At 38.6% G+C, this 27,420-nt stretch overlaps 2 protein-coding genes across 4 annotated transcripts in view; both read left to right on the top strand.

Annotated features, from left to right (window-relative positions):
- Nucleotides 1-7,171, top strand: part of AHRR (aryl-hydrocarbon receptor repressor) — an 86,483-nt gene extending 79,312 nt beyond the window's left edge. The window contains exons 8-11 of the mRNA XM_027643989.1: nucleotides 468-667; nucleotides 2,362-2,480; nucleotides 3,400-3,541; nucleotides 6,052-7,171. Of these exons, the coding sequence (XP_027499790.1) occupies nucleotides 468-667; nucleotides 2,362-2,480; nucleotides 3,400-3,541; nucleotides 6,052-7,171 (1,581 nt within the window). The remainder of the gene's footprint in view (nucleotides 1-467; nucleotides 668-2,361; nucleotides 2,481-3,399; nucleotides 3,542-6,051) is intronic.
- An 8,419-nt stretch (nucleotides 7,172-15,590) lies between these two features.
- Nucleotides 15,591-27,420, top strand: part of LOC113947493 — a 30,491-nt gene continuing 18,661 nt past the window's right edge. For 2 of the 3 annotated variants that reach the window (XM_027644086.1, XM_027644087.1), the window contains exons 1-3: nucleotides 15,591-15,871; nucleotides 16,827-16,895; nucleotides 22,699-22,732. In XM_027644086.1, the coding sequence (XP_027499887.1) occupies nucleotides 15,797-15,871; nucleotides 16,827-16,895; nucleotides 22,699-22,732 (178 nt within the window). In that variant the 5' untranslated portion in view covers nucleotides 15,591-15,796. The remainder of the gene's footprint in view (nucleotides 15,872-16,826; nucleotides 16,896-22,698; nucleotides 22,733-27,420) is intronic. The other variant, XM_027644088.1, reaches the window with a different exon arrangement.

Below are 27,420 nucleotides of genomic sequence, written 5' to 3' on the forward strand. Positions count from 1 at the left end.
CTGTCTGCACAGTCCTTGGCTTGTGCCAGTCCAGAGAAAGTATAGAGCAAGAGGAAAAAAAACTAAGAAACCATCTCACTGGAGAGAACAGAGTATGGAAAAATAATGGTTCCAGCCTCAGTGAGGTACGGCAGAAAAAGCTGTTTGCAGCACTATACACTATACACTGCCCGTCTCGGCGACCAGAGGGTAACACAGAACTTCTACTTTGAGTGCACAGGAGAGAGAGGAAAAATCAACCGTCTTCAAATGTCTCATTTTAGTGTTGATAGAATCTCCGCCCACCATGCCTCTGAAGTGGCATGGTTTAAATTATACGAAGATAATGAAATTCCTAGTTTTAATCTCTGATTCAAAACAGGTTTTGGTGTTAAATAACATGGTCCATAGGTTGTATTAGCATTTTAAGTGTTTATACACTAAATGCTTAACATATATATATATATATTTTTTCTTTCGCATACCAGACAATGCAGTTCCAAGGCAAACTTAAGTTTCTCTTTGGACAAAGGAAAAAGTCCTCATCAGGAACAATATTGCCACCTCAGCTGTCCTTATTCTGCATAGTGGTACCACTTCTGCTCCCTTCTGTGACAGAGATGAAGATGAAAAGCCTACTTGTGAAAGCAAAACATAAAGCTGATGATGGAACAGCAGCAAACACAAAGTATTTACTAATTAATCCTTTGGCATTTATGGACTTCATGTTTATTAAGCATGTAAAAAGCACAAATTATGTTAAGTAACTCTTAAACTCTTTCTTAGAAAAGTGAATAATTTGTCTGGATTTAACTGTTTAATATAAAACAAAGATAATAGATTATGATTATATCATAATATAATATGATATAATACAATACAATATAATGCAAGAAAATACAATATATTGTAGTTTATATATAATATATGTTAAATATTTTATTACTATATATAAAATTTTATATTAAAAAATGAAACATTAGGATATCTTCCTCACCTTCAGAAGTTACCAATTTAGCAAAGTCATTCTATTAGCCTTAAAAACGGAAAAGAAAAAGTTTTTTTACTGGGAGTTTTCAAGTTTAAGTATCTTCTGGTAACACAATTATTTGGACCTGAGTATTTTGTTAATAAACAAAGGAAAAGGAAAACTTCAGAAAGCTGACTGTGCGTGTGTAGGGGTGTTCACATAGAGGCTAATGAGTTGTACTTGGTGTATGCATTTATCTTTCAATAGAAGTTTTATGAACACGTAAGTTTATAATTGCACTAAATGGCTTGGGCGTGATAATTTGGTCGCCATCACAAAAAATTTGGACAGATTGTGTTCAAACTCATTTCCTTCCTAACATTCAGTTTTGTTACTCTTCTATGATTGAATTTTAGTTGATGTTTGGAGCTAGGATTATGTTTTCCCTTATTTGGTTAAATATAACCTTACTGTAATGAGGTCGATTGCTGTGAAGCAAAATGCTCATCAGTATGACCAACAGTATCATAATTTGGCTTTTATTTAGGTTATATTTGTATATGTGTGGATTCACTATCCAGACGTATAATGTGATTTTAGAACATACATGCTTTTGACAAGAACTTGCTGGAAGGCTGGTATAATGGAATATGCAGGCTTTTGGAGTAGAGTTGGAAAGTCATTTCCACTTGCTAGTTTTTTCAGAGACCCAGGTGAAATTAACTGATGATCAGAATTCAGCTCCTAGAAGAGAGGTGCTTTACTTAGGTTTTGCTATCTGACTGGACAGTGGCCAAGGATTTGACCAGAATGAAGCACTCATTTATCTTCAGTGTTTCCTTTGGTTCAGGCCTGAAGCATGGTAGCCAAGGATGTGGGCAAACTTATGTAGCACTTTTTTTCCTGATGGTTTTAACAGAGGGAAACATCTGTAAAGCAGCGTTACAGACATTGCAGTCTTTTCAAGCCCTAATATGCATTTTCAACTAAAGATTGGAAGAAATCCATTTAAATAATTATAGCAATTATTGCAAATTGAAGTCTTACTCTTAAATGCATTGCTGGTCACTGTGATGTATGTACCTCAAATGTACTTTGAATAGGCAGAGGAGAGTATACACAGCATTTGTCTCAATTCAAGCTGAAATTTATTGTTCCAGACATAGTCATGGGTAGAATATTCCTAAACATAGCTGTTCCTCTTAATTGGATACAGAAACCCAGTGACACACTAGTTTGAGCAACTGAATGATGCAGGAAACAGATAATTATTTAGTGTTAGTTACTATGTACTTAAACTAGAAGTCTTTGCTAATGGTCAACAGCTTGAAGATCGTATCTTTCAGAGTCTGTGATTCTACTGTGTTGTCATCCACTGACAAGGAATTTTCCACCTTTTCTGTCCTCTACAGCTCCAGTTCGAAAGGCAGTTCAGGGCTGTGTGAAGCAACAGAATTGTATGGAAGAAACAGTCATCATGAAACTGCCACTTTCACTAATGCATTACAGATTGCTGAAAACCAAATCAAAGGTGTGTCTGCTAAGTACTTCTGGATTACATCCAGTTTATGGAAAAAAGTGCCTTATCTTATTTCCTCTTGCTAGGATTTTCAGGTTTTGGTCCCAGTGCTCCCTTTTTGCTTCTCTCTAACAACTCTTCTTTAAAAAAAAAAGATGAAAAAAAAAAATTGTCCACCTCAAAATATAATGCTGAATCAGTCTGTGATTTCAGAGTGGGCAGAAAGTTTACAGAGAAATAAACAATCATAGGAAAAAAGAATACTCAATGTATGCTTTCCTGAGAGTGACAGCACTGAATTTAATAAGATTATGTGAAAACCATAATAATTAATATCAATATCTATCCCTCTGACGAAAACTGGATGATATGTTACAAATGCTAGTTTTCCCCAAAGATTAGAAAACAGAGGAAAATTAGAATGCATTGTCTTTAAAACTCATGATTTGTTTGCAGCTTTGACTCATGTTTTTCCAGTGCTGGGTTGTGGAAAAATTATGAGTCTACGCTGTATTTCAGATTTTACAATTGATAAAATTTTGATGGTGAGTCTACCTCACTGGGCAACTTCTTAAGCAGAATTGTACTCATCTTTCTATCATATCTGCTGGAAATCTTTAATGTCTTTAAAACCATTCCTCTCTTATAGCCCCATTTTTCATGAATTTTCCTGTTGGTATAGTACTACTACTACCGAGAGGAAAAAATTATAAGGAATGAGTAATACTGAAAAATCCTTGGTTACAGTTGAGGTGCCTCATTAGGCTTTTCACAGTTTAGTTTTAAAATGTACTTTGCCTCATTTTGTAACTCTCCTATGCTGATGATTCCAGGGCAGCAAAGAAACCTGTGAACATTCACCTGTAGTTTAGGTAAGAGAAAATATTCAATACTGCTTGTATTAAAATAGATTTTCTTTTAAATTGTATAGCAAAGAATAACGGAGAAAATGGCATTTCTCTAGTCAAAGTACAAACAAATGAAGATCACTGGGTCTGGGTTCAAGCTAACACTCAACTTCTGTATCGAAGTGGTTGTTCAGAATATGTCCTTGCCCAACAGCAAATGTTAAAGTAAGTATATTTTGCAGTACTGAAAGATAAAATTCAGAAAAATTAATGTATTCTTTATGTATGAAATTTTTAAAAGGACTGTAGTGACCTAAGAGAAGAGCTAAATGAGAAGAATTTAGTTTACTTATGGTAAGGAAATCCATTTCTATCTTGGAACATACAAAATGGCTGTTATAATATTAAACAATATGGATTTTCTCTCTTCAGGGTTTTTTTTCTTCTGAAGTTGAGTGTACGTACATACTAAGACAGAAACAAAATGCTTGATTATTACTATGTTTTAACTTTCTTGCACTAAAATGTATTTTGTGGTTTTGTTTTGCAGCTGAAAACCTAGAGTCCTAGTTTTTATACATGTCAACATTTAATTATGTTAAACTTTTATTTTCTTTATGGATGACAGTTGAACTCATGTTTTTAGTTGTGTATATGCAACATAATCTCAAGAAGTGTATTCATATTCATTGTATGTTTGTAGGCAGATACATCTAGTTGCTTGTAGGTTCAATCATGAACTGTAAACTAATCTCACAGATTTGCATTGAAAGAGGACCTCTCAGATTAGTTTTACTCTTTCCTCCCAAATAGACTTTTCATCGTTCCCCCGTGGGATTGTCCGTTCAGTTCCTGTGGGCCTTGTTGAGATATCTCTTCCAGGTACTCTGAGGTAGACGATAAGAGAGTGGACTGAATAAGGGACTGAGAGTTGTACATAGCCACTATCTGGCCCAGTGTTTAAAATGGGGCTATTTACAGATTTTTTCCTTTAGAATGCATTGCAGACGGAAGAAATAAATGAAAAATAGAGTAGATACTCCTTGCAGGCAGTGTATGTCCCAGGATCCACATGAATAGCAGAGGAGCTCCCACCTGAGGATGCTGGAACACTTCATGCTTATTGGGATAGCACAAACATTACCTTGCCACGTGAGAGAAAGAAGTTTATTAAGAAGCAGATTAAAAGGCGTTGTTTCTTGTATTCGCATCTCTACTTCTAAACTGGTTTATTTAGTTACATTTTTACCCTGTGAGTGGTTAAAATCCTTCCTTTGTGCTTGATAGTTCCCACAGACTGAAGTATTACAGGAGTTGGCCTTGGCTATTATATTCAGTTCTGTTTTCCTGATAGTCTGCAATAGACTTTGTACTTGCTACTACTTTTTTTTTTTTTGTTAAACTATGTGCTGTCTTCCTGGAAACATACATTCTTTTGGAGAATTTTCAGTAGATACTGTTTCACTGTAAAACTCTTCATTTGGGGGTTTAACTTTTTTTGACTACTGCATTTTGTTCAGTCCTTCGCTTCCCAATTTACTCATTTTCTGAGCAGCTAGCTCTGCAGCAAACTTGTATCAGATCATTTGCATCTCAATCCCGTCAATAATAAAAATAACAATATTTAGAAGAGAACTCAAAAATATTTAATACCTCATTTTAAAAAAAGAGAGAGAGAAAATGTTCTCCTTTCGTGTTGTACATTTCTTTCAGCGGGACGTTCTCTCTTTGTAACAACAGGGACTCCCTCTACTGGAAAATCCTATACTTGCACATTGATTCGATGCCCAAGGAAATAGTTCTTTTACGAGCTACGAAAAAGCCTTCTAAGCCCCTTACTAGCTCTTCAGGTTTTCACGGTCGGTTTCTTATTGAGATGTCCACTTCCTGTTTGGAGAGGGATAGCGTGGTTTTGTAGCACTGATCCTGCCTGATTGGGAATCAGCACCTTAGTGAATTCAAGACCTGAACCTCTAGATTTGGACCCCATGTTCTGAAAACTGCTGCATCAGGCATGGAAATGCTCAGGCAACATCCTCTGCCAGACCTCTTCACTAATGTTGAGTACTTCAGCTAGAGATCATGGAAAATTAAATCACTGGTCATCTTAGAAACAAAAGACAACATAAATTAAGTAAGATACGTAAAACAAACCTCTACCCAATATGAATATCTGTTACTATTCAGACATTTAATTCATGCATTTGATTTCCTCTCAGCTAACTCTGCATTCTCAAAATATAAGATCCCCATGGTTTTCCCTCAAATCACTTGGATCAGAAAGTTCTTATGTGTCCAAATAGTTCTTTGTTAACAAAATACATCTCATTTAAGATACTAGTTCTATTTTATCTCTAGAATTTTCTACACACAAATATTATTTAGATACATTTTAAGGGAAGAACAGAAGTGTAAGGTAATTATCGTACGTCACTACAATATTTAAGGTCTTTGTGAACTGTGCATCTGAAATGGAAGAAAGAATGTGTGACAGAATTTAAATGAAACAGTGCCACAGAAAGGTAGTTGTGCACACACACTGATGCCCAGATTCAGGGACATTCTTTTTTACTCTGGAGCAAATGCAAAGGTTATATGGACAAGAGTGTGCAAGTCCCATATGGAGGACAAAATACTGCTTGTCACATACGTTAAGCCACTCTGTTTATATCCCAGAAAACAACAATTTTGAAACCTCTGACTGACTGCATTTTTTTTTCTACTGTTATCGAAAGGGAAGAAGATGAACAACTGAAGATACTAAGTGGTTTTGCCAGTTTGAAAGGAAACCTGGAGGGTCTTTCCCGTAACAGTGCCATTGAAACTCTGGGCCAGTGGAAGCATCTTAACTGGACAGCAGTAAAAAATGAGCAAGATAATGTAAAAGTGAAGTTTGAACCTCATACTAACGGTGAGTGTTTTATGCAAGAGGAATCTCTCAGTTCTAACACTTCAGTTTTAGGCATTCAAAACAACTGCACCACAAACAGCAGCTGGAATTTAAGAAACTCGAGCTCTTGTTCTATGAGCCAGCGAATGAACACGTGTTCAAACAGGAAAGCTGGATCATTCTACAACAGAGACCAAAATTTCTTAAATTTGGCATCATCTTGTCCTTCCCACTGGGGAAGTGTAGAAAACAGCCCGTCTTACTCGGGTGTCCAGCAGCGTTGTGCAGAGAACTATGTGACAGACCATCTGAAACTGCAGAGACCATTAATATCCTCAGAGTCTCTCTATGACACAGCTGTTCCCTTGGAGATGCCTATCAAAATGGAATATGATTCTGATTCTGAAAACATTGCTGATAACTACCTGATGTCGCAAAACCGAGTATGGCTGGATGAGAATGGCTCGGTGAGAAAGCAGGCATACAGTTACCCCAGTAGAGTGCACCTCAAAATGGAACCGGACCTCTGTGAGCCAGCCTTGCCTTGTCAGAAGCCAAGGCACTGCCTTTACACGCCACACAACTGGCAATGCATCGTAGCAAATCATCCAAACAACCTAAACTTGAACAGATCTTGCAAGGGTTCACGTAACAAGGAGGTGGCCCCATTTTGCCCTCAGAACTCCTCCATGTGTCTGGAAAGCATGCCCGACTTGCCGCACACAGCTTGCTATGGCCATTTCTACAGCCCCAGCCCAGGGGAGGAGAAAGAGCAGAATAATGAGGTGTTCAAAATGCCGTGTGAATTTAAAAACCCTTGCTTGGTTCAAGCAATCAAGCGTGAGCCCCTGGATTCTCCACCGTTGTCCAACAGTGGACAGAACAGAGTACATGTGAGCTTCCCTGAAAATACATTAGCAGGTCCTGTGCCTCATAAAACCACTGAATGTACATTTTTGCAATAGATTTTATAACATTTGAAATATTTATAATGTTAAAAGCAAGAAGTTGTAGATTCTCTTCCAGTTGGGTTAAGAGTTACTAAAATTAAAAGCCACTCGAAAGATTTTGAAAGTGTGTGTGCACCTGTGTGTGAGAAAAACAGACACAGACACACACATCCTACCCCTGCTACCACCTTTCTTTTACTGATCTTTGGAAAGAGAAAAGAAAGACAAAACCTCAGGCAGAGAAAAATAATCATTACTTGCTGCACAGGTATACCTGATAATTTGTCTTTATCTTCTTTCCTTTCTTGTCTACAGTGTATTACCAAGGTCTAGAAATTTCTGTTTCCTGCTTTTGTCCTGTTTGTTTTTCTCAAGCTGATGTGATGCCTCTGTGCAAATCAAAGATGTTTATGGTCTTCAGTGTGGCCAGTTTAGCCTAGGAGCTTTTGCTTTTTAATTTTTTTTTCTACTCTAATAAGAAAGATCAGCTACTCCTTCATCTCAACACTGAATTGATGGTAAGGGCTTCCCAACAAAGGACCGTATTAAAAAAACTGACTTTCATAAAATGCATTAGAAATTATTTCTTTTCAAAGTGAAGTTATTACTGAGTTTTCTTGATAATATTAATGTTTTAGAATCCATATTTTTCCATTTTAAAGTAATCAGACTTTCACATTGCTATCTGAAAAACTGAACAATGGGATGTAATCCACTTCTTTAAATGAGTTACAAAATGTTGTTAAATGTAATTGAGAAGAAAGTATTTCTCCAACTGTTTCCCTTGGTTTTACTTGTAACATTAACAAAGGAAATGCACTTTTTTATTTGACAGTATCTATTTGACTGGTAGCAGTTTGTTAGACATCATCTGACATCAAAACTGAATCCCATACTAAGATTATTTTCAGAAGCATCCTAGTTTCAATCCCAAAAGAAAATCTTAATCTCACTGAGGGCTAACTGGTGGATGTATACCTTTCAAAAGCACTTTGGTGCACTTAAGTGCTTTTGAAAACAGAGTGTATTCTTTTCTCTGAACCCATGTAGTAATGTATTTCCACAACAAAAAGAAAAAATCTACAACTTATATTTTGGGTTTTGTTGTTGTTGTTGTAGTTTGACTCCTGCACTAACTTTTGTTTTAAAATTGCACTATTTCAACTTTATATCAACTTCACCTGTATAAAGACTACATCATTTAAAAAAATGCTTAGATGTATATGTGCTCTTTGAAAGAAGGCCTACAATGAATGTTTTCTTTTTTAAAGTGTTATAAATAATTATAATGTCTTCATTTCTATATCTATTAGTCATTAAGGGTGTGGCCAGAAGAGTGGCATAAAATTCTCCCAAATGCTATAAATATGTGTTATAAGTGTAGTCTTCAGGAAGTGCGATGGTTCTGCACCTAGGAGGCTGCTCTTCCCCAAGACTATCTGTCTTTTCTGATAGAAATTACTGCCTGTTCTTTAGAGTTGGCATATATAAAGATACATATTCTCTGCACGTAAGCTAAGTGCTTATGAACAGTTTGATCAGAAATGCTGCACTTTGCACTGAAGTGGAACTTCCTGATGACTGTCCTGCACAAGGCAGTATTCCTAGCAGAAAGTAAGACTGGACAGCAAAGAGTTCAGTAACATCTTATTGTAGCTCAAGTTAAATCTGTCATAGTCCGGCTGGCCATATCCAAGCCATGAGAATATTAGCTTTTTTGTGTTAGAGGTAAATCAGTTCCCTGTTGGCTATGTGCTGCCTCTTATTTGAGACAGTCTTGATCCTTGCCTTAGTACTCCCGCCAGTGGGTGCAATGTAACATTCTGAAGCTGGACTGCAGTGGTGGAATTTACACCACTCCAGTGCATCACTGTTCACATCACAGAAATCCAAGCCAAATTGCAAAAGTACCTGTGGGGGAGAAAACTGGTTACTAATGAAGACTGAGACTGCCATAAATCAGCATTGCTGCACAACCTCTGCCTCATTGATTCACTAGCTACGTAATTATGACCATCTGTTCTTTTAGACTCTCAGAGTTACTCTCATAGTCCTTTGCTTGGCATGTAGCGGTGGCACTGCTTATGTCCTGGTGCCAGACACTCTGCTGTGGTCTCGTAACTACTGGAAGGGTTGTGCCATGAACCATGTAATATTCCCCAGTCCAGCTCCTTACGCAGCTGTCTGGTAGAAATGAGATAATGGGGAGACAGGGTAGTGTGGGAATAGATGACTGGGGTCAAGTGGAGGACACTTCTGCATGACCGCTGAAAAGCTGCTCATTTAATTCCACACATGGAATCACTGTCACACCCTCCTGAATGAGATTACGTGGGCTTCCTTTCACACTACCTTGAACCTTCTCTTGTCATGAAACATGACTGTAGAACACTATTACCTTGATCTGGACATGCTGGCACCATTTTGCATGATGGGAGTGGTTACATCAGGTGCAATTCTGTAGAGGGCTGTGCCACTGAATTACTTGTCTGTGCTTAGAAATATTCCCCGGCGTGATGACAGTGGGAGAAATATACCAGCCAGATTTCTCTTTTCAGTGCAGAAGCAATTTATACTAACAACAAACGTTCTCTAAAATTCCCCTTGTTACAGAATAAATGCTTTTTTTGTTGACATAACTCTGTCTACTCTAGGGCATTTCGGGCTTATTTCAGTTAGAATTATTTTTCTCATATTTCCAACTAGCCTAGATACATTTTACGCATCTTGATTGATATTACAGAGGTAGATGAAGCTTCTGCATGTAAGGCAATCTAATCTGATACAAGAGATGTAATGGTCCTTTAGGAGGAAGGATGAATGTGACTCAAAAGTGAGATATCGCATTCTGACTCCCCGCTGTGCAAATGCAGTAGGGTTTGTTTCCTTATAATTCCATAAAGTCAGGTTTATTTCCTTATAATTCCGTAAAGTCCGAACCCAAGAAAAACTCACTTATCCTGCACATTGCATTTGTATTTAGCCCACTTAATTTGTGGCAGAGTTGTTATTTCAGGTCTCACATGAAAAAAAGTGGTATCAGTGGAATTCTTCCTAGTCTAAGTTATCACACATGCAGTGCTGCAGTTTCCCAAGAACTGGTCTTATCAAGAAATTAGCAGTTTATCCACTTTTTGGACAATTGTTAACCACTGTTGATGGTAAACAAAGATCAGTTCTTTCTAAGTTCTTGGGAAGAACAGAGGAAATTACCACATAAAAAGGATCTCTTCCTATTTGTGTTTAAGGCACAGATGTTACTCCTTCATCCTCTCCCCACGACATCTGCCCTGGACTGAGTCTGGACTGAAATCTCACATGGCATTGTACCTTATACCCTGTTAAATTGCCACTGATTCAATCTTATAAAACCTTTTTGTATGCAGACATTAATGACCCCCTGACACTGACAAGTAAATAGCATGAAAGACAGAGCAGTTCTTTAAAATGGTTACATTTTCTTAGTTGTTGTTGTTGCTTTGGTATTAGTTTAAAAACTAGCACTGACAAGTAGTGTTGCAGATGTTTTCGATCACTTTTATTTAGATTATATTCTTAATGAACTGGTGTTTCTATCCCTCAAGCGCAGCCCTAAGGTCTGTTTCAGGAGCCTCCCAATGTATTTATTGTAGCAACAATAAAAAAAATATTCTTGTAGAAGAAATGCCTAGTCAAACAGTTACCTAATAGGAACTTGGAGCATTCAGGCTGAAAGAAATGCCTGACAGATAATAGAATTCAAACTTCTTAGCCATAAATTCTCCAGAGGGTGAGACAGAATGAATTCTCTGATCTTTGGGGAGGATATTTTTTGGTGTGGAAGGTAAGCAGTTCTAAAAGCTGTGAGAAGGTGTTTCCCCCTGAGACGTTACTTGGTCCACAGGTAGCAGAGACTATCATCAGTGCCACAGCTGCTGATCAAGGTCTTGACTTTACTGAGAATGTGGCCTGATTTCAGCTGCCAGCTGCCGAGCATCATAAAAATACTAGTCCAACACCATTGAAAGCCACTATTTTTACTGAAAAACAACATGATTTGACATACAGGTAAATTTGTACAGAAAAAAGAGTGAATTTTCCTGCAGTTACACCAGTGACTGAAACTGTGGCAGACCTCCACTGTAGATAACACAATAAGTAATTTATATTCACTTTAGAGGCTTTGGACGCCTAAGTAAGCTTTGTTTCAAAAAATCTGAGTGAGAGCAGCACTGTGCAAGTGGTAAACTTGTTTCAGTTGTCCTCAGCTTGGAGATTTAACTTGGGAAATGAAAGATTAAGGGACTGTACCTAAATTCTCTGTAGGAAAGACTTAACTTCCTACTCCTTGATTGTAGCATGGTAATGCAAAGTATATCTCTATGATTTAACCACACTTTATTAGAACACAGCGATGTATTCTTAAAATTATTAGAACTGAGTCTGCTCTGGATGATATAGGGAAGTCTGACATTTGAGCATTAGCAAGTTCAGTAAGGCTTTAGGTGCTCGTCCTTTGATATAGTATTGAGATTGACAGGGCATGTGCAATTCTTCCAGAAATTCCTAGTGCTTAAAATACTTGAGAGGCAACAAGCCTGAGGCAAGGAATATTCTGTGGGATAAGATCAGCTTCTGCTGCTCTTTACGTTGAAGCCATATTGGAATTTAAATAGGACAGCCTCACCCACAGCAGTTTTTTCAGAGAAGCCATTATTTTGTCATAACAAGTTGCAACATTTTAATTGAAATAGTTAAAAGACATCATTTCCCCTACCTATAGATACATACATTGCCTTAGGTAGTGGTAAAAAATGTTAACATACTAATTTTCTTTCATTAGAGTGTCATGTAACTAAAAAAACAAACTCAGAATGACAGGGGTATAGAACCGTTGTTCTATTTTTCTTTCCTTCTCTTTCTGCTCTTTTCCTCTCTTTCTCTCTACTCTCTTAGTGTAAACATTAAAAATGGAAATACCTTTCTGATCATACTGAGACAAAATCCCTACACCTAAACTAGATTTTAGAAAATTTCTCATAAGAACAGCAGATTCACTACCTGGAGTTTCTTTTCCTCTTTTAAATCTTGCAAAGTCCTGTGTGAAATCACATGTCACAATTGAAACAGGCATTTGTAACATATAGTGAGCAAGAGATAGTGCTGGTGGCCATGCTCAGGATTTAGTCACAAGGCTTTTATCTATCTGAAGGAGATTCATACAAAAGGGCTGCACCCCGTAGCTTATGTCCATAGACACTACCACCCTGAAAAATACACCTTTATCATATTTTAATGACATGTGGCATATGATTTTGTCATAAGGGATACATTTCCCTATAATGCTATCAGAAGCACCTCTGAAGAAAGTCATAAGCGATAGGCTGGAAAATACACTAAACCCACAAAATACTTTTTTTAAAAAAACCCCCAAACATACGGAGATCCAAGCACTTGCTTGTGCTTAGGCAAAAACTTTCTTTGAGTGGACATTCGGAGGAAAAGTAAAAAAATAATTGTTAAGAGCAATTTTGGGGAAAGAAAAGATCACCATGATTGCTATATATTGTCACTAAGGTGTAATTATTCTGTGACCACACACGTAATTAATTCTTCACACACGGTTAACAACTCTGTTGTCTGAAATAATGTCCTTATTTTTTTTTCTGATTTTTTAACTGTTATAATTTTTAGGCTAAAAATAATTTTTTGAAAACAAGGATTGAGGCAATTCAATGTTAAGTTGCATTTCTCAATCAGACTGAAAACATCATTCTAGGAGACATGAAGCACTTTTGTTCTTTTCCTGGGGTTAGTCTTCCAAACTCTGGCAAATCCAATGTGTGCATTAACTCTCTTGCTGCTGGTAATTGCGAAGCTGATGCTCCAACTGTGCAGACTGAAGTTTTTCAGGATTTCATTCATGCAACAGGGCTACAGAAACAGCTCCAGTTTCACATTTTTACTGGTGGAATTATGGTATTCCAGTGACTAATACAAAGATGTGATAGAAGGCAAGAGAAAGAACATCAGCTGCTTAGCTAGTTTTAGTGATTGTATTTAACTAATTAAAAGGCTATGTTAAAAAAAGTCAGGTGAAGTTCTGGTGTAGAGCTCCTCATTTTGCACCACAGGAGGGTGTCAGCTCTCCCTTCTGAATATTTTTCTTCTTTCTTTTTTTTTTTTTTTTTTAACTTTTGCACCATATGTATCCTTCCTTTGTTCATTTAAGATGTGAAATAAGGAAAGGCAAGCATCAACTGCTGTGCGTAAACAAAATTTTTTTGGGTTTTTTTTTAATTTTGCGGATCTAAGAATGAACTTCAAAAAGGCAAAAGTTATCTCAATTCTCAGTAACAGTATTCAGTTTGTTTCTACTCTTATCTTATAGAAGATTCTTATTCTATATGGTCAACAAGCTTCCCTCTTCTTGAAGGGTCCTTCCTTACACCTCTTCAACTCCTTCTTAACAAAACCAAAGAATGCTTTTTTGCTTAAAGGCAGTTCCTTTTACTTCCTCTACCTTTTCCACCTTTTTAGTTATATAGGATGGTACATTTTGGTCTTCACCCTTTCTGTTTTCTGTGTCTGTAGCTTTATTTCCACTTTAGGCATACTTCAAAAGTTTTGCCAAAAGAACAGTGTTAAGCACAAGTGCAATCCCTTATTTCTCCCTGCCCTCATTATTAAGACAGAGGTACTCACTAATTACAGTTGTACTCCTAAAGCACAAAAAGGTCACTTTGCTGGTGAAACTTTCTTCAGGGGACTGTACTGTCAAGAAACTCTGACCTACCACCAACAGTTCAGTTCTGCAAGTATATATATATATGCAGTTAAATCCTTTTTTCTTTAGAGATGATATCTCTTCCAAAAAATCAAGGAACCTATTTTCTCCTTTTTGCTTCTCTCATTTTTTTTTCTACACATGTATTCTTTCACTGTGCAATTGCACTTCTAATTTGTAATTTTTCTTTAATAAAGAAAGGCATGGAAGCATTACATGGCATGTACAATGCAGTGTTTTCAATTATCTGGCATTCCATGATTCCCCCAAATCTTTTTTTGGGGGGAGGGTGTATTTCTGGAAAGAACACCACGACCACTCCAGCACTACTGGAAAATGTGCTAGATGAGGCAGGCGATGCCTGCTTTGGGGCACACGACTGGGGCGTGCATGTTGCCCACTTGGAGAGGTGAAGCGTTCTGGTAGCCCAGTGGCAGGGCAGGCACAGCCTCCCCCCAGCCCCGGGGCAGCCAACCCAGGGAATCCTGTGGGATCACCTTGAGTAACCTGTAACCCAATGACCACCACCAGCTGTGCTGCTTCATGTATATGAGTATCATGGGTGTCACAGTGTATCACTAACATACCTATATTTATGGCTAAATAAAACCAGGCAGTGAGCTGTGGATCTGATGTTTTGGCATGTTGTTTGAACCTGGAGCACTTTTCTGTTGTGTTTTGTACTGTCTCCTCAGCCTGCTTTTAGAAGGAACTTTCAAGCGTACTTCTTAAATTATATTTTACATTTATTACCAGCCAGAAGTGTAAAGCTGAGACATTTTAAAATAAAATATTTGCATTTAAATTAAAGCCGCTGCTGTGTGTGTTTCCTGCCCCTTCCCCACACCGGGCCCAGAAACCTTCCCCCACTGGGCCCCCACCCTGGGACTGGTGCCAGTTCCCAATCTCAGCTGGTTCCCAATATCCCCTCTGGACTGGTTCCAGCACCTGCCCACCCTGGGCCCCTCCCAGTATCTGCTCTGGATTGGTCCCAGTACCTGCTCCCCAGCCTGAACTGGACTCAGTATCCACCTTACACTGGTGCCAGCATTCACCCTGGCCTGACCTGGTCCAGGTATCCACCCTGACCTGGTCCCAGTATCCAGCCTAGACTGGTCCTGGTACCCACTCTGGGCTGAAAAGGTCCCAGTATCCTCTCGGCCTCAACGGGTCCCAGTATCCCCCCCAGCATCCTCCCCTTGAACTCCTCCCAGCTCCCCTCCTGAACTGGTCCCAGTACCCATGCTAAACTGCTCCCAGCGCTCACTCTGTCCTAAGCTGGTCCCAATATCAATCCTAAACTGGTCCCAGAGCCCACCCTGGCCTGAACAGGTGCCGGTATCCATCCTGACCTGGTCCCGGTATCCATCCTAAACTGGTCCCAGCACCCACTCAGACCAAAACTGGTCCCAGCATCCCCCCTGGCTTGGCCCCAGCCTCCATCGATGCCTGAGCTGACCCCATAATCCTCTCTCAGCCCGTCACGGCGCTGCCCGCCCCCAGCCCTCCAGGGCGCTCCGGGAGCGGACAGACGGACACACAGACAAAGAGCAGACGCCCCCGGGCCGCCGTGCCCGCTGGCTCCCCATTGGCTGAGGCGCGCGCCACCGCCCGCCAATGGCCGCTCTCCTGGGACGCGGCTGCGGCGGTGGCGGAAGTGACGGAAGCGGGCGCGAGCCGCCGGAAGGCGGTCCCGGCGGCCAGAGATGTGGTTTGGTCCTGAAATACAGCGATAACGCCGAAATGATCGAATAATAACGCAGTTCATCCGCCCGACGCGCGTCCCCCGCCCCCAAGTGATCGCTGGCAAGCACCGCGCGAACAAGAGTTGGATTTGTTGTTGGTTTGTTAGTTCCCCGCCCCGGCTGTGCAGGATGAGCGCCGTGGCTGAGGAGGTTAAGGCAGAAGACGGCAAAGCGAAATTTGAAAGGAAAGTGTTTTATTGCGAAGTGAGTGCGTTTCTTTGGTGGCTTTTGGGGGCGGGTGCTCGAGTGCGGGCATTGCGAGGTGTGCGGGTACCGGAGACTGCGCTCTCCGACGTGACCCCGGTGTGGTGTGGGAGACCTGTGAGTGAGGGGAGCTGTAATGTGAGAGGAGAATAACGTGGTCGGTCTCTAGGAGAGCTGCTTGCCTCAGGGTTCGGTGAATTCAGGCTGTTCTTGAGCCGTCGGGGGTGCGGTGTGATGGTTCTTAATTGTAGCCTTTCCAGTCTCTGGTCCGTGTTTCTCATAGGTGGCTGCAGGGGCCCGTTTGTCTTTAAAGGCTGCAACGTGCTAAATTTGTCAATATCCTATTATTGTTCTAGCACTGAATATTTTTCTGGCGCATTCAAGTTCTGCAGCAGTATGTCAAAAGAGTAGACAATATTAGCATGCATTAGTCTTTCCTTTTTTTTAAAGCTAAAGATAATACGAAATATTTGTACATCTGTAATGTTTTCCGTTAATTATTGCAATGGTGTGTGTCTGTGGATCTTAATGAAATACAGATATCTTCCTCCATTGTTCCTCTGATCGCTTTGATGTAACAGTGAACGGAGTTGCAGTTATTCTAGGGCATAATTTTGCCTCTGTTCCTTTCTAGTCGCTATATGATCATCCCTTTTTGCTGGCTTTCTACCCTGAAGAAGTTTAGAAAACTTAAGAGTGGTAGGAGAGAAGGGGAAAGCTCTTAAAAACTTCTCACCTGATTTATTTAAACATGTATTTAAACATCATTTGAACAGGTTTGGGTACTATTTCTCGTCATTTTAGTGTATGCTGCTCTTTTAAATGTCATGCAAAGTGTACTGTTAAGCCGGAGAAGACCTTGAGAAGGAACGGGTGTATTTCGAGTTCTTATTTGGCACCAACTACAGAATATCTGTAACATAACTGATGATGTGCTTTCTTTTATCTCTTTTAGGTTTGTAAAGTTTCTTGTGTGAGTTCTATAAGTCTTCAGTCACACTATCGTGGTGCAAAGCACAGAAAGGTAAACTTTTTCCATATTAGATGTATATGCAAATTTAATCATAAATCTGGGACTCAGTTCTTGATTTCACACGGCTTCAAGTGCTTGTTTAACTTGTTGATAGATCTGTAACAGTAATTTGCTTGAAGTATCCCAAGAAAAAGATGAGGAGGTGGGACTCTCACAACTGTACTTTGTACAGCAGGTAACCTGCAACATCAGCCAAACCTCAAGGTAAATGTGTGCTAATTGTGAAATTAACATTTGAATTACACGGGGAGCCACAAATGGTGAAAAAATGTATCCTTCTGATTTTGGATACAGTTGGTAAAGGTACTGTTCTGTTTTGTAAGTCTACATAGCTCACCTGTACTGTGAACAAAACTGGAAACTGGCTTACTTATTACTTTGATATTAACATCAGTTCTGATTTCCTGGAGGGGTTACATAGATTCAGCTAACAAGTCTGACAGTTCTGGTTTTTTTTGAAGCATCTTGATAACGGCTCCCTGGTTTAAACACAAAACAAGTAAAGGCATTCAATTAGACAACGTTCTGAGAGGATTTATTTAGAGATGAGGCTTTTACAAATGTTGTTTGGCTGAACCTTTGACTGTTGATTGGCTGATGATTGTCTTCTATTTAAAATTCCACCACATTCTCAGTCTATAAAGGTGAGACGTAGTTGTGTGTACTCTGATCTCAGCAGATTGTTTGTATTGTTGTGGCACTGTACTGCCTGCTCTGTTTTCTTAATGACACATTGTTCTTCCTGGAACATTAAAGACTAACTGCAATACTGCCTTTCTTAAGTGTTTGTAGGCCCCTTTTTTTTTTTGTTGTAGATGAGGGAGGACTCCTCACCTCTTTGCTTTCAAGACAGATTAATAGTATTTTGTTGTCTGCTTGCTGGTCTCTTTAGTAGTGTTGGTTCTTATTTGAGTCAGTGGCTCCACTTTCTCAAAATGCTTTTTTCCTCCCAGGATTGAGACTTCTTGTTCCCTTGTAGAATTTTCATGTCCTGCCAAACGTCCCTACTGATGCAAGGAATTCCTTTGGTTTTGTGGTTGTTTCTTTTTTTCCCCTTAGCTAACTTTCATAGCAATCCAATTATTGCTGTTTTTCCCTTTTAAAGTAGAAAAACTAGTGGTTATTTTCTTGGAAAATCTGCCTATAGTTTTCCTTCTGTTTCACTTTTGGGAATCGGTTGTGTGCTAGGCAACATCTGTCAAACTTTCTTGTGTCAAGGAAGGCCTGCAAAGCAATAGGGAACAAGAATTGGGCAGGTTGAAAAACTGGGTACGTGTTAGATGATAAACGTTAGTCCTGGTGTGTGGAATCCTGTAAGTCATGTGGCTGCTCCAAGATTGCCTCATCATTCTTTTCAGTTATCTTTCTTTAAATTATTAAATCTATTGGATGTTTTGGTGGGAAAAGATCAGAATTCATAGAGTTCTCTCAAGTTTTTGTGTCACTAGGTTTGAAGTAACCGTGAAAGCCCTGAGCTTACGTTCCTTTTTGATAAAGTGTAGGTGTTGATAGTGAAGAGCTCTTAGTTTGTTCCTGGCTAGAGGCATTCCTCTTCAAACTAATACCATGGGATGGTCTATGACAACTTAACAAAATGAAGAGAAGATAGTAGTTCTTTACCTAAATCACAATACTGGCCTGGCCAACCCCCCAGCCATTTTTTATTACTTTAGTCAAATTACTTTTTTTCCTATCAGTTACCTATTCGTTTTTAAAATAGCATCGTTAAAGGTGCTTTGTGCTTGCCCTCCACCAGAAGGTGTTACAAAAATACAAGAAAAAGGACTCCATCAAAAGGACAGTCACTGGGAAAATGTCAAGAAACAAATGTAATCGTGATCTACATTGTGAAATGATTCTCATTTCATTGGCCTACATTTCCATAGCTATTCAAAGTAAAATGTGTTATTTTGAGTAGCTGTGGTAGTAAAGGTTGGCTGTCTGACACATTTGTAGTAATACTTCTGTTGACTTTGTGTACATGGCTATTCCATCTCTCTTTTTTTTTTTTTTTTTTGACTTTGAATAGGTACCTAAGTTATTTCTGCATACCTTTTTTTCATCTCTATATGTTGATCCTTTGTTCTCCTAAGTATCAGTACCACTGACTCCTAAGCATTAACATTAGAATGCATAATTTCTTTAGAGGAGGTCACTTTGCAAACATGTAAGAATACTTCTTAGGTAAATTGTACTGAATACATTGCTTCCATAAAACTAGGCAGAATTGTAATAGTGACCTATGGATAAGGAAATAATTAAGTCAAATTCTTAATTCTATTGAGGAAGTCTGATTGCAGTGTGCTGTACTCCTTGGACTCCAGAAAGATTGGTTTGGATGAGTTGGAGATCGTTAGGATATTTTTCCTGTACTGACTCAGTCTGGCTGTTTAAACTGACAGTGCCTAAATAATTTACTGCTGGAGGTCAAAACGTAAATGTACCTGCCTCTTCCTGGTTACTTAGGCAGACTGCTGAGATTTTTTAATTTAGATGGAAGTTTTATCCAGAATATTTTGTCACTTCCCCAACTAAAAGAAATTAAGCCTATACCTAAAGCCTCATCAAATTCCTCTATGTTGGAGGCAAATAATTCGGTGTGTTAATCCGAGTGTACATTCTTACAAGAAAGTGACTCCTGAGTTGTTTCATTTGTATTTGCATTTGTATATTTGCAGACTCAGTGCTTTGTAACCCTTTGGGTTGATGTGTGATTCATTTCAGGGGGTATAAATAGGCTGGGTGACATACTGCAAATAGAAGTAATTTAAAAATATATCAAGCAAATCACTAGTCAGCACAATGACTTTCTTTGAATGCTTAATTTACAGAATATTAGCTAAGATTTTAATTCTACATCTTATTTTAATTCTACTCTTTAGAGTTCATTTAGTTTCTGTCCCTGAGAGTTGATTCTTTGTTATGCCGAGAGTTTGTATTCCTCACTGACTTCAGTGTTCATGACTGTGATGGTTACCATATCCTTCAACTGGAGCTTGAGTATTAAGAATACACATCTAATTTTTTTCTATTGCTGATAGTTCATGAGGCCAAGGGGCTCATTGAGGGGCTGAGGTGATCACAGTACAAGACTGTGTATTTTGTGCACTGAGTGCCATGTGACCTCTGTATAGTTGCATATTGGTGGGTTTTGTGGGTTTGTTGCTGAACAGGTGTTACAGGGAGCTATGGAAAGTGACTTAGCCAAAATATCATTCATACACGTGTGTATAATTCTTGGCTCTGGAAGCTGGAATTGGCTTGTGTTATATACTTTGAAAAACAGTTGAATGTTACTTCTAGCCATTATGGTAAAATATTTAGAAAACAACTAAGCTTACTAATGCTTTTCATTGAACCAAGCCTATGAGAGCAATGGGGGATATACTGCATGAAAGGTGAGTTTGGTTGGCCTTTTTTTTTTTTTTTTTTTTTTTTTTTTGGACAACCGAGTAAAAGTCTAGGCCTTTTGAGGGAATAAAATATACCTGCATATACCTGAGATGTGGTGGTATGTGATATATTTTAATCTAGTTTTGTAAATATGCATTAGCTTTATTGCTCAGTTTGCTGGAAGGGAAATCCTGGAGTGGAATGTCTTTTTTTGCATGTCTTTTGAATGGCCCTTTGCAGGTATGGCACCAGCAGAAGCGTTGCCTCTTCCGTGAACTGTATTTGGAACACAGATGAAGATTGTTTCTGGTTCTGTCAAAGATTCAAGGTTCCTTGCCCTCCCTTCATATCTGAAGTTAGATAGGTAGAAATGCCTACCATGTCCCAAAAGGAGAAAAATCTGCATTCAAGACTCTGCAAGCTCATTAGAAACAAGAGCTGTTAATCTCTGTCTTCACTATTTCAGTGTTCTAATTTCTTCTGCCTCTTACCCTTGGTTGTTGTGCATCAGAACCTGTGGCTGAAAATACCTGATGTACAGGCAACTTTTCTACCCTTTCTTATGGCATTAAAATCAACCATGCTGGAAAAGCATTTCAGTCGGGCATTTTTGTGTTGATACTTGGAGTGCTAACATAGCTATGTTTCAGTTAGAGGAAAATTACCTGGCTGTTGCATTGTTTATGTTTGGTCTCAAAAAGCACATAGTGTTCTGCAGCCTATCTTTATGATCCAGAGAGACTTAAATTGTGAAGCTTTTCTTTTGAGAAAAACAAATAAACAAACCATACAGAAAACCAACCAACCAACCAAAACTTGCTGCTGACATCTAGCAGATGTATTTCAGAAGTGTATATGTTTAAAAACAACTAAATTATATTTATGTAATACTTAACTATGCACATGAAACTGTTCTGTTAGATGACTGGTGAACTTGAATTGTGTGGAAAACTACTTTATGCAATACCTCTTACAGGTATTGAGGTATCTACAAAACTACATTAACCCAGTGTACGTGGGAGGTTTTAACCCTTAAAAACAGTAGTTTTTGAGTTTTGGCTTCTCAAAGTTAGACACTTTGTTAAAAGTTACTCTAACTTTTCATAGTCTCAGCTCAAAAACAACTGTTGCAACACTTGACCCAGGACAGAGAATAAGTTGCTTACCTAATGTGTGAGAATCTTAATTCCTGATGTAGAAGGGATCACAAGTAAAATGGACCCCTTAGCTTCAGCGGTGAAACTCCATTTCTGATATTAGCAGTAACCAAAGTGCAGTCAAAGCTGATTGTCTGAAAAGGGTCAGAAGGAAATTCTTTTTGAGCAGCAGCTCACAGTTGCTAATGTTTTCTGCACTTGTCTGAAAAACTTGGTATTAGCAGCTGTTTGTTGTAAAACTGCAGAATGGCAAGTAACAAAAACTTGGAGCAGCATAACTGCAAGGGAGGTTGTGTCTGTATTCTAAGTTTACGAAATCCTTCTGAGCTTATACAAAACCATCCACTATCTGTGGCAATATTGGGACTTAGGTAACTTCCTAATTGCCATGGAAGGACAACTTTTTGGCTTCTCAAACAATTAACTGCTACGTCAGTCTTGCTTCCCATTGAATTGTGACATCCATGTGCATTATCTCTTCCATGCCACTGAATTCTGAAAATATAGCACTTAACTCCATGGACTGCTCTGGACAGAGACATACTTTACGAGTGGAACGATCATACATATTGTTTCTTGTAAATGTCAAGTTTGTGTTTATTTGCCAAAAAGTTCTCAAAATGAGTCAGGATTGTTTTAGCCATGTTCTGAAATGGAAATTTTAAGTTCTTCTTTCCCTTAGATTCTGCCAGAAAGTGGTCTGTTCTGGATTCAGCTGATAAAAGCCACTTTTCCTGTTCTTCATTATATGAATGATCTTTCATGAGATTTGGCTAGCCTTAAGGTTTAGCCAAATCTACTCAAAGTGGTGGAGGAGCTGCTTTTAGTTAGTTTGTTTTCCCTTTTGTGGAGAGGTTTTCTTTCTTTCTTTTTTTTTTTTTAGTGGGAACTACAACTTTTGAAAGCTTAGGAGCTGCAGTCATGCAGAACTCAAGGTTTTCCTGGCATCTTTGAGATGTTGTGTTTCAATCCATAATCATCTCTTAAAACTTAATTAAGTAACAAGGCTTTCTTGAAATTAAACTTGTGTTAACTGTAAGTACACTTTTGTCAGTACTTCCAGCTTTTGCAGAAAATCATAAAGGCTCTAATTTTTCCTATATGACAATGGAAACTTTGGCCTGTAATGTGATTGGTCTGCGAAGGCTTCTCAGGAAGTACAGGGTTTTTCTTTCAAATGGTGCAACACATTAATTTCTTTTTCTTATTTTATTTTGGGATGACTTACGTCTTCATAATTAAAGAAAGAGAAAGCCCTGAGATCCAAGACTGTCTGTTGTAAGTATAACACTTTTTTCTTTCCAGCCTTCTAGGACAGATATTGCTTGGGAATTTTAATGGTTGTTGCTGTTTTAGTAGTTCAGGTATTTGCATTTGCCAGATTCATGTGTCTATAACTGTGGTTCTGTTTATATGCTGAACATTCTTCTGAGATTTCTATCTAGTAAACTGTGGAGCAAAGAATTATTTTAGAGCACAAAACCTTAATTATGCCTTTCCACATGTAAATGTTTGTATATCTGCATAGTGGAGGGATGTGTAGTCAGTATTTTCGTTTCTCACCTTCCCAGGCTAAACCACCTCCCGCTTCTCTGTCAGCTTTACGCACTCACTGCTAAGCTTCAGGCAGTATGCTAAGAAGCTAAATCAGCAGTCTAACACAGCACCGTTGCAGATGCAGCTCTACCAGTGCTGAAATTGCTTGGCTGCATCACAGGAATGTTCTGCCTCTCATTATTGTAGTGGACTTGGAGTAGCAAAGATGTATTCAAGGTGAATTCAGTTGTTGGGGTGTCTTTTCCCCCAGAAACTGAGAATGTGAATCCAGACTGTCGTATGTGAATGAAAATAAAAGTTGTGGTGAAAAGTTGAAAATGTGGGATATAACTAGCTCACAGTGGAAATGAAAATCCTGTTGTAAAGGTACTTACGATGATTTACGGGAAGCAGAGTACATAGGCAGATATGGGAATACTGATACAGACCAATGAGATGATTAAAACCCAAAATGGTTATACGGTCAGTCATCACAAGAAATAAGCCTTTCACTTCTACTTTATCTTCTTAGCCTGTTGTCCCAAGAAACAAGGCTTACGTTCCGGCTTTGTCATCTGTTCCCCAGTATCTTTTGAACCTCGCAGTCTTTTTGAACCAAGTTGATCAAGCATGCCTGAAAATACACATCTGCACAGAGGAGAGTGATGGTGTCAGTTCTGTACTGAGGGAAGTGCTGCAGGCTGAGCTCACCACTTGCTGGACCCTGAAGAATCAACACACGCGAGAGATTTATAAAAGCGCTGGTCAGAGGCAACCTTCTAAGAAACTGGACTTCATTATCTGCTCTCATGGCTTTGTGTTGATAAGAGAATTAGTGCAAGACATGTCATTCAAGTACGTGAACAATTATGAGATTTTGCCTCAGCAGACATGACTGCCATCTGCAGATCTTCTCTTTCTAGAAATACTGATAATGGAGCTCCTTGAAAGAATTAGAATAAGTTGTGAAAACTTATAGATCTTCTCAAAATCCAGTGGATTAAAACACTCCAAAATTGTGTTTGTACCTCAGCAACAAGAACATATCCGTGTGTCTATGGGCAAGGCTTTTTAGTTAAAGGCACTTTCTACAGATTTCTTTGAATTTCTTGTGAAAAATGATCATTAAAAGTAATACTAACTGAAGAGGTTCCTTCTTCAAGATCATAAAATCCTGTTTTGGAGGAGTAATGTAAAGGATGCATGGGACAGAAAGTGAGACTGGAATAAGGTGACAGAAGGTGTGGCAGCAAAACTATGAAAAGAATGGTGGAACGCAGGAGCCTGTTGCAAAGACCTGCATCTTTAGAAAACAATCGTGTGTGTACTACAAGCTCAGTGTCCCGTGGAGAATTTGGGTTAAGAATGTGTGCACACTACAAACACTGTATCTTTGGAAATGTCATTACTTGGAATCTTTTAACTGTGATGTATCTTATAGAACAAGAAGAGAGAAATTAAAATATCTGATTATTAAAGCGAAGAATCTAGGTGTGAACCTTTGGTAAACAAGTTAGTTCTAACTTCTGGAGGAGTCCCAGCATCACAGGGTGCCACATGTCAGAAGCATTACAAGATGTGCTTTTATCCAGAAAGATCTCTGCCTCAGCAATCATTTTGAAGCAATCAGAAACTTTTACTTCTAGTACAAAACAATTATTCATACTATTGATGTCTCCTTTATCCTACTCTACCAGTACTTCATTTTGCTTCGCTGAAGAACAAGATGTGGGAGGCTGATTCACAAGCCACTGGTAGGGTTTATTTGTCCAAAAGAGACCACAATTTGGCCTTATGAAATCTGTTTGTATGTTTTAGTTGTGATGGTTTGGGTGTCATTACAAGCGGAAAAGCTTTTCACCTGAGTAAGTTTTTCAGTGATGGCAATTCAGATTTAATTTTGGGAACTGCAATGCAGAATTATACAGTCAGTTATACAGAACTTCTTGAAACTCTCCCCTGGATATATTACCAGTTATAGAAATAATTCTCCCTCAAGATCCAGCAGATCCAGGAAATTCATTGTGCTCTGTCACTGAGATAAAAGAATAAATTACGAATTTGTTTGGCCTTTATTTTTTCATTTTAAGTAACTGGTGTCTTTTTCTACAGTTTGCAGATTTCTGTAGTAGAGCATGAACAAAAATTTTACTGCATTTGTGGAATTCAGTAGTAAAGTTTTGTGAATGAACACAGAAAGTATGGATATTCTTAAATTAGATACCATGTGTAAAGTATAAATCCAGTATTATTTCAGGATATAAATTAATGAGATACTCCTGTTATTGCTGCTGGATCTGCAATCTTGTTCTAATGTTCATTTTATCAAATATTCCAGTGAGAGTGAAATGTGAAAGCACGTTCAAAGAGCCAGGAAAAAAAATGTATGGATTTTGTGAAAGTGAAGGATGAGTTTTCTTGGAAATCACTTGGGACAAAACCTGACAAGTATCTGAAATGTCCACTAAATGTCTAAAGAAGAACAGGTGCTTTGGAGGATGACGTTTGACATATTTAGAATGTTTTACACCAACATCTGCATTTTCTTCCTTGCTGCAGAATTAAAAGAAGTTCCTTTGTTAGTAGGGAGAACACTTCCAATGCTGTTATCATTTGTAACCCAAAATTTAAAAATTTAAAAAGACAAATGACTTAGATTCTGAGTGTTTCCCAATGGGACATGTCATCCTTTCTGAACTCATCAAAAGTAACTGTGGTGAGTGCATGTAACCTGTTTTACTGTACAATCATGTTGGCTTTGAAGTCACTTAAGTGAGGAAATACCTGTGTTTCCAGATGTTTGTTTTTGGAGGAGTACTGCTTTCTGTAAGAAAGTCATCTGCATACCTTCTGAATTTACACATGGCAAAACTATCAACAAGTCATTTTTGTTATAATGACAGAATTGGATGTCTGGGGCAGTTTTTAGTTGTTTTGGTTTGGGTTTTTTTGGGTTTTTTTGCCTGCTCTTCAACAGTTCAGAAGAGAGCACTTTAATGGAAGATAGGGGAATGGAAGATGCTGAAGTTCTAAGACTTTAGTAAGAGAGTTAAATCAAAACTCAGCTGAGTATATGAATTTTAGTCATGTACACAGTGATATAATTGGACAGATGAAATACTTCTTTCAGCTTGTTTTGAGGCAGTTGCACATGTATTCAGGGATAAGGAGGGGAGGAGATCAAACGTTGCTTTTTTTCCTGGGACCTCTTGGCCAAAATAGAGAGGTTTGGAAAACTTTTTGCTTTGAGCAAGAGGCATTAAATGATGGGGAGATGCCAACATACGTGTTAGGCAAATGTTTGCTGGGCAATAGCAAAATCCAGTGGTTTACTACTATGAGTCAGCTCAGGCAGAAGGCATAGTATAGGGTATGAGCCCTATTAAAGCTATTTCTAGGCTGCCTAGCTTTATTGGTGAAATTAATTTGGCAAGGGAAGTGGATTAATGAATTTCTTTTTCACACAGCCTGTGCAATCTTTCTCGCGTTACAGTAAGGTGCAGAGTTAGCTTGCACTGCTGCTCTTACAACAATACGAAAGTGTAATAAGGAATGTTGTTAGGTGCTTAGTTATTAGATCTGCTAATCTGCATCTGCATCTTTCAACTTAAAACCTCTACATAGGACCATGAGTAAAGAAGGCTTCACTGTGGTGGTTGACATGGAGTCAAGGGGAGGAATCCAGTCTGAAGATAAGCTGCAGTTATTTAACAGCACTGACGGCAAATTCTTTCTCCAGTGAAAGTACAGACATCATGTGTTCAGTAGTTGCAACCTTATCAGTATACTAATCAGCATTTCAGCTTTGTTATTAGAAATTTATTTATTTTAACATGTCCCTCCGTGCTCAGTGTTTGTTAAACATTGGTAACCATGCATGAGGTTTTGGGATGTATAACTACTGCAATGTTTTCAAAAAAACCCCAACCTGGAAGTTCTTTTCTGACTTGAAGACTAGAAGGGGAGATGTTTCAGAAGCCATAATAATAGAAGTATAAGATTGAATACTGCTTCAACACCCTTACCCACCTCTCTCTTGGGGAGTTTCTCTATACAATGGAATCTGGTGTCCTTGTGCACTTCCCCTCTTGTATTCAAAAGGGAATCTGCAGTGCTGAGCCCAGTACCTCTTTGCTGTTGAGTAGCTGAATTGACAATGTCTGATACTACCCTTAAGTTTGAAACATGGCTGTTATATTTCTGGCGTTAGGAATGTGTGTGTATTACAAATACACTTACAGATGTTTCTTTGTTCTCCACCTTTTATATGTTCAGCACTCTGTAATTGAATATTGAAAGGAAAGGGGTTTTTTTGTTCATTCTTGTAGGTAACTAGTAACTGGAAAATAGCCCTTACTAAATAAAATCATTAGCTGAAAGGGATTTCCTGATACTGATAAGATTTCCTAACTTCCTGATTGAAGCAGGAC

This window comes from Corapipo altera, unplaced genomic scaffold, assembly GCF_003945725.1.
Source record: "Corapipo altera isolate COAL_440 unplaced genomic scaffold, ASM394572v1 24b, whole genome shotgun sequence".
In the NCBI taxonomy this organism is placed as follows: domain Eukaryota; kingdom Metazoa; phylum Chordata; class Aves; order Passeriformes; family Pipridae; genus Corapipo; species Corapipo altera.